Raw genomic sequence first — 7,639 nt, 5'->3', positions numbered from 1 at the left:
GAAACTACTTGGAACAACAAAACAAAGTATATACCAGGGGTCTCCAAACTTGGCCCTTTGATGACTTGTGGACTTCAACTCCCAGAATTCCTCAGCCAGGCACGCTGGCTGAGGAATTCTGGGAGTTGAAGTCCACAAGTCATTAAAGGGCCAGGTTTGAAGACCCCTGTCTTCGATGGATGTTTCTCCATGAAATGGAATCTTAGGGTCAAGTTAACTCCTCTGCAGAGCGAGACTTGATCCCAGTTTCAGTTGATCCCAGGCACTTGGGAAGGGGGCTTAAAACATCCCTAAAGAGAAATCAGATTGGAAACAGTTTTGGACAAGAGGGCTGGAATTCTCAGCGCCAGACCCGGAATTGATTTTTTTTTCTTCCCAAATGGAAAACTGGACTATCTTGTTTCGCTTTTTTTTTCCTTTGAAAAAAAGCTTCAGTTCTTAACGGACTGGTGGGGACTGGAAGGAATTACAGCAGGGGTCTTCAAACTTGGCCCTTTGATGACTCGTGGACTTCAACTCCCAGAATTCCTCAGCCAGGCATGCTGGCTGAGGAATTCTGGGAGTTGAAGTCCACGAGTCATAAAAGGGCCAAGTTTGAAGACCTCTGAATTACAGGAAGCTTCTCGGATGAGAAGTGAAACGTTTTCAAGGGGGGTGGGGAGAAACACCACCCAAAATGAATCTTGGATGAGAAGCAAAGGAGAAAAAAAACCACAACAAAGTCCAGTTGCCTTTTGGAGAAAGAAAGAAAAAAAAACCACACACCTTTGGCACAACCAAGACCTTGGATGGTTGAGAATCTCCATAGAAGAGACCCGGAATTGTCAACGCGAGGGTCCCTCTACCCTTTGGCGAGTCTATACTCCTCCCAGCGGAAGGGAGAGTCGCAGCTCTATGGCGCTTTTTTTAAAAAAAAAAAGCCTCGCGGCCTCCACACCGGAACCGGAAGTGGCGCGGCGGCGGCGGCCGTTTCCTTTCGTCGCCATGCCGTCCGAGCAGTTTCGGCTGGAGACCGTGGAGGCCCTGCGGAACACCCGCAAAGGGCGGCTGCGCTACTGCCGCGACTGGAGCCCGCTCGAGGAGGTGCGCCGCGGCCCGGCCCCTCGCTCTCTCTTTCCCCCGTCCCGTCCCGTCCCGTCCACGGGCTGGGGGACTACAACTCCCATCCGCCTGCACCCTGCAGGGCGGGAGCGTGATGGGAGCTATGATTCCTCATCCCCACCCACGTCTTGTGGGTGGGGGGAGCCGGTATGGCCGGCTTCGAGCCCCCTTCGCCGCGGGGAGGGATGCTGCTGGTCTCCTAGCTGGGGATGATGGACAGGGTAGTCCAGCAGTGTGGTCCATCCTATCATTGCGAAAAGGAGTGTGTGTGTGTGTGTGGGGGGTTCCTTGCAGGCCCCCCCCGCCCTCAATTTAGTGCCAGTTCTTCAGCAGAGTTGCTGGGAGTCAGGCAGGCTTGCCTACAGATTTAATACGTAATGTGTACTAATTATTTTTTTAATTCTTTTTACGTAATAAAATTGTGTGTATTATAATGTATTTTTATACAAATGAATATAAGTTATATAAAAAAATTAAATGGTTGTCCTCAACTTATAGAAGGGACGCGGTGGCTCAGTGGGTTAGGATGCTGACCTTGTCGATCAGAAGGTCGGCAGTTTGGCGGGTCGAATCCCGAGTGAGCGCCTGTTACTCGTCCCAGCTTCTGCCAACCTAGCAGTTCGAAAGCACGTCAAAATGCAAGTAGAAAAATAGGGACCACTCCGGTGGGAAGGGAACAGCGTTCCGTGCGCCTTTGGCGTCTAGTCATGCCGGCCACATGACCACGGAGACGTCCTCGGACAAGTGCTGGCTCTTTGGCTTCGAAACGGAGATGAGCACCGGCCCCTAGAGTCGGAAACGACTAGCACGCATGTGCGGGGGAACCTTTACCTTTACCTTTACACCCGAGCCTAACGCTTATGTTGCTAAGCGAGTCATTTGTTGGTGCCCTGTTTTGCGACCTTTCTTACCACAGGGGTTAAGGGAATCACTGCAGTTGTTAAGTGAATCCCCCCCCCCATTGAGTTTGCTTGTCAGAAGGTCGCCAAAGGGGATCACGTGACCCCCTGGGACACTGACCGTTATAAATACAAATCATTTGTCAAGCATCTGAATTTGGATCACGGGACTGGGGATGCGGCAAAGGTCACAAGTGGGAAAGTGGGTCCCTTTGTTCACTGCCGTTGTAACTTTGAACAGTCACTAAATGGAACAGCTAAATGTCGTAAGTCGAGGATTATCTGTCTTCCTGTGGATTTTCTTTTTTTTTAAATTAGAATTAAACTAGGTTTCGCAGAGGTGGGTCTTTTTCATATAGGTTGGGTAAACCCACCCAGGAATCCAGCCCACCAAGATGGCAAAAATTCCTTGCACTGAAATGTTAAGCAGCATTTTAGCAAGCCTGATTTGCAAAAATGCATTTTGTTTTATTTATTTAAATTATTTATAATTAACAAATCAAATGGCCTTCCTGGGAACGTAAATCAGGAAGGTGTCACTTTGAGCCTCTTCGGCCTCTTATTCCATTTATCGTTTTGGCCGTTTTCTCCTTGGAAACAAATGTAAAGCTTTTCCGATCAAGAGATCATCGCCTCCTCTCCTTTCTACCGTCTTGAATGGCTTCACCTCCTGGCGGGCAGTAAAAAAAGGCGGTGTGGACGGAGGTGTGATTTACGGCATGCATTGCTATCTCATTTTGTTCCTTTTCAGGGCATCTTGGAAGAGGATAAAGCACCTCTGGTGTTGTCCCGCTGCACAGGTTGGGTGCTTGAAAAAATCATCTCCCATTCTCCAAAGGCAGATGCTTCTCTCTTGGCAAAATCCACTCCTGAGGGGGGCTCCCTTTTCCATGGTTTTTCATTAAAGATTGATGCCTCTCCTGTCAATCAGGACAGCCCCCTGCCCTCGTTAACAGAAGCCCCAGCTGACGGCCAGGTAATGCTTTATATATTATATAGAGATGTAGAGATGTAGATAGAGATAGATATAGAGATACGGATAGATATCGATAGATTAGATAGATATAGATAGACGCGGTGGCTCAGTGGGGTTAGGACGCTGAGCTTGTCGATCAGATGGTCGGCAGTTTGGCGGGTCGAATCCCGAGTGCCGCGTAGCAGAGTGAGCGCCTGTTACGCGTCCCAGCTTCTGCCAACCTAGCAGTTCGAAAGCACGTAAAAATGCAAGTAGAAAAATAGGGACCACTCCGGTGGGAAGGTAACAGCGTTCCGTGCGCCTTTGGCGTCTAGTCATACCGGCCACATGACCACGGAGACGTCCTCAGACAAGCGCTGGCTCTTCGGCTTTGAAACGGAGATGAGCACCGGCCCCTAGAGTCGGAAACGACTAGCACGCATGTGCGGGGGAACCTTTAGCTTTACCTTAGATATAGATATTTATTTATTTATTTATTTATTGAATTTATATAGAGGTAGATAGATAGATATAAACGGTAAGTTTTTTCCAGTCATAAATACGAATCAGTTGCCGAGCGTCTGAATTTTTGATCACGCGACCACAGGGGATGCTGCAATGGTCGTAAGTGTGAAAAACCATCACAAGTCACTTTTTTCAGTGCCGTCGTAACTTTGAGCGGTCACTAAATTAAGGTTAAGTTGAGGATATCTGTATAATCTTAAAACGTCGATGTTCTTTGTTTTAAAACTTTTTTTCGCTTCATTCCTATAGTTTTGGGTTGAGTTTTGAGTGATGCCGACACGTCCCACCAATACGGACATGCTAATTTATTATCCCAGAAGGTGGCCACAAGTGTCAGAGGACATTAGACTTCACCTGTCTTCAACAGTCCTGTGTTTTCATAGAACCTAGTTGTGAGTTCGACCTCTCACCTGCTCTTATTCTGTTTCTCACGGGCCCGGAAGAAATGGAGAACTACGGGGAGCAACCAGGAGCCCCTCATCCCGACCCCCCCGTCCAAAAGTACAGGAGTCGAAGGCCTGATTCATTTGCACAAGGAGGTCCAGAAATTGAAAGGGAAGGTGAGTTCAAAGGCCCGGCTGGTGGGATTTGGATGAAGGGGCAGACCTTTATTTCACTCCACAGCGTTGTCTTGAAAATGACCAGGGATATTTAGGATTATCTGTTCGTATGTTGTTACCGTAAGTGGCCTAAGACGTTTCACTCGAGTGAAAGAACGAGGCAGATTTCCTTCCGAAATTGCACTGGTTATCCTCATCATCATCTTCTCTTTCTCCTCCTTCCCCTCCTTCTTTATTGCCTCTTCTACCATTTCGGGTGTCGAGGGATATAGAAAGCTCTGGCTCTTTCTGGCGGCCTCACCCATTGTTATTTGATGCTGTTGCAGTATGTCTTTGATGTTGTCTCTCTCTCTCTCTTCTTCTGAGTCTGCCTCGTGTTTTTTGGCCTACTCTTTTCGCCTCTGCTGTCGGGACCCAGCCCAATCCACGTCTTAGGAAAACAAAAACCCTTGGAGTCAGTTCTAGTCCAAAAGGAATTTTTACTAGGACATGCTTGGTTGTGGGAATACAAGACAGGACTTAGTATTGTTTTACAAATTGAAACTCTATAAAGCAGACATGTCAAACACAAGGCCCGGGGTCCGGATCCGGCCCACGAAGTGGCTTCATGTGGCCCGCGAAGCCATCCTGGAAACAATGAGGGAACGGCCCCCACTGCCTTGGCCCCGGCCCAGAGACCCTCCTCCTGCCAGAGACCCTCAGATCTGTCCCACTCCTGCCCAGGCCCCCCCATAGGCACCCTTGATGCGAACGATGTAGAGCTGGCCATGCCCACCCAGTAGGCCACACCCACTCTAGCCACGCCCACCCAGGCCACGCCCACCCTGCCCTCCTGAGGGCAACCGCAATGCTGATGCGGCCCTCAATGAAATTTGAGTTTGACATCCCTGCTATAAAGGGATCCCGGTTCAACCCCCCTTCCCTCAACCCCATTTGGTCAGCCCCCATCATTTTACTTCGTGTCATCCCTTTCGTGGGAAAAAAGGAGCTCGGAATCTTTATGGTTATTGCCTTCTTCCTCTACAGAACTATTTATTTATTTATTTATTTATTTTTATTACATTTATAAAGAAGACACAGGCCAGATGCCTTCTTCCCTAACCCCCCCCCCCTTTTGTTCCCCCAGTTCAAAAGGTTTCCCTTGGTCTTTGAAATAACCTAAGGCAGGCTGAATCCACATCCGCTCCTCCTTCCTTGGGAGATGGCAGAATCCATGGGGGGGGGTGTGGGATAATGTTTTAAACATACATTTATGAATGTGATATAAATGGATTCTGACAGCTGCCTTGTATGCTATCGAACCACCACCACCACCCCGGGCATTTCTCTCCAGGTGAGCTCTGGAGCTCTTTTTCTGTACATATATAAACCTGGGTGCAGTGCTCTTAAGCCTCAGCGTTTCCTCTCTCTTTCTAGCCGAGTGGATAACAGCAGCCAACGAGTAGGGACAGGAAACAGAAGTACTTGCCTGTGTTACAGGGTTTGTGAGAACAGGAGCCTGTAGTTTCCCCCTTCCCGTTTTCCTGCAGGAGCAGCTGAAGCAACGCGTGGAACAGCAGGAGCAGGCGGGGAAGGCCGCCTGCGAGGAGGCCAGCGAGTTGCTGAAGCGTTTCGATGAGCTGAAGGAGCTGAAGCAACATCAGGAGTACCAGCACCTTCAGCAAGAGATGGAGAACAGGTGAGCCTCCGGCAGCATCTCCGCTGGGAGAAACCGATAGAGCCTCGATTGGCTCTGAGCTTATCGCGATCTCGGGCTGTCTATGTGTCTTGTGTTTTTCAATTCCAGCTCCAAAGAAGCTCAGGGCCAGCAAGAAAAACTGAAGGAGGAACACCGGCGCAGAGCCAAGGTAAGGAAAGTAGCCAGGGAAATTGATCAAGCCTTTTGCCCCCAGCTAATCAATCTCCACCCTTCTCCAGCTCTAAGGATGCCTGGTCTTTTCTGCCCAGGCCTGAAGACGGTCGTACCATCCCTATCTTCCCCCCCGCCCGTTTCTTCTCTCTATATTTTTAAAGCTATGGACAAGAAAGAGGGAAGAAAAAGAAGAAAGAACTAAGGAGTAGAGAGATGGGTGTTTGTAGTGGAACAATGTGACAATGGACTTTTATCAGGAGTAGGCAACCTTGGCTCTTTTATGACTCGTGGACTCCCAGAATTCCTGGGCCAGCGTGGGGGGAACTATGGTCCCCTCAGGACTCGCGGACTTCAACTCCCAGAATTCCTGAGCCAGGATGGGGGAACTATGGCCCCCTCATGACTTGCAGACTTCAACTCCCAGAATTCCTGGGCCAGCATGGGGAAAACTTTGGCCCCTTCATGACTCGCGGACTTCAACTCCCAGAATTCCTCAGCCAGGATGGGGGAACTATGGCCCCCTCATGACTTGCGGACTTCAACTCCCAGAATTCCTGAGCCAGCATGGGGGGAACTTTGACCCCTTCATGACTCGTGGACTTCAACTCCCAGAATTCCTGAGCCAGCATGGGGGGAACTATGGCCCCTTTATGACTTGTGGACTTCAACTCCCACAATTCCTGAGCCAGCATGGAGGAAACTTTGGCCCCTTCATGACTCGTGGACTTCAACTCCCAGAATTCCTGAGCCAGCATGGGGGGAACTTTGGCCCCTTCATGACTCGCGGACTTCAACTCCCAGAATTCCTGAGCCAGCATGGCTCAGCTGGGAAACCTCTCCCTTTCCCCTCAGCGTGGCTGGCTCAGGAATTCTGGGAGTTGAAGTCCACGAGTCACAAAAGAGCCCAGGTTGCCTACCCCGGGGCTGTCTGCTTGTGGATCGTGGGTGAAAAGTAGGCTCCGCTGCCATTTTTAATCTCATCGGAGGACAATGAAATAAAATGCCATCAGCCATCCCAAAATTCTCTCGTGGCTGGAATGCTCTCCTTTCTGCCAAATGATGTTCCACCAATAAAGAAGAATACTTCTCGCTCGGGGTTGAAGTGAGGAGTCCCTGGTGCTCTCCGAGCGTGGTGGTTTTCCTTGCAGGTGTGTCATTACCCAACTAGGTAGCTTCATCCGTGCTGGGGGTGGGGTGGGGTGTTGCTCTCAGTTGATATTCTAGTAGCTTGCCCTGTCGGTGTGAGTGGTCTTGGAGGGTCTTTGGTTGGGCTGTTTATTGACAGGATAAGCCGCCCCTTCTGATGCTACCTTGTTGGGTCCTGAAACGTCTGCAAGGAAAACAAGCAAGCTCAGAGAGCACCAAGGACCCCACAGTCGTCCTTCCTCCTCCTCCTCCTCCTCCTCTTCTTCCTCTCCTCCTTTTCCTCTTCCTCCCTCCTCCCTCTTTTTCCTCCTCCCCCCTTCTCCCTCCTTTTCCTCCTTCTCCCTCGTTTTCCTCCTCCTCTCCACAAACCCCACTCCCTTCTAGCACTGACAATGTTACCTAGTTGGGTCATGAGACATCTGCAAGGAAAACCACCCAGCTCAGAGAGCACCAAGGACCCCACAGTCCTCCTCCTCCTCCTCTTCCTCCTCCTCCACTCAACAGACCCCACTCCCTTCTAGCACTGGTGATGTTACCTAGTTGGGTCCTGAAACGTCTGCACGAAAACAGCCAAGCTCAGAGCACCAAGGAGCCCAGAGTG

The 7,639-nt window shown here is 50.0% G+C and overlaps 1 protein-coding gene across 1 annotated transcript in view; it reads left to right on the top strand.

The window, feature by feature from the left end:
* Window positions 1-467: 467 nt before the first annotated feature.
* Window positions 468-7,639, top strand: part of GLE1 (GLE1 RNA export mediator) — a 16,125-nt gene continuing 8,953 nt past the window's right edge. Inside the window, exons 1-5 of the mRNA XM_081339479.1 lie at window positions 468-1,083; window positions 2,752-2,976; window positions 3,924-4,040; window positions 5,570-5,718; window positions 5,827-5,887. Coding sequence (XP_081195605.1) covers window positions 628-1,083; window positions 2,752-2,976; window positions 3,924-4,040; window positions 5,570-5,718; window positions 5,827-5,887 — 1,008 coding nt within the window. The 5' untranslated portion in view covers window positions 468-627. The remainder of the gene's footprint in view (window positions 1,084-2,751; window positions 2,977-3,923; window positions 4,041-5,569; window positions 5,719-5,826; window positions 5,888-7,639) is intronic.

Source organism: Vipera berus (assembly GCF_964194415.1).
Source record: "Vipera berus genome assembly, chromosome: 15".
Taxonomy (NCBI): Eukaryota; Metazoa; Chordata; class Lepidosauria; order Squamata; family Viperidae; genus Vipera; species Vipera berus.
The sequence above is the reverse complement of the archived record's forward strand: the minus strand, read 5'-3'. Positions and strand labels throughout refer to the sequence as shown.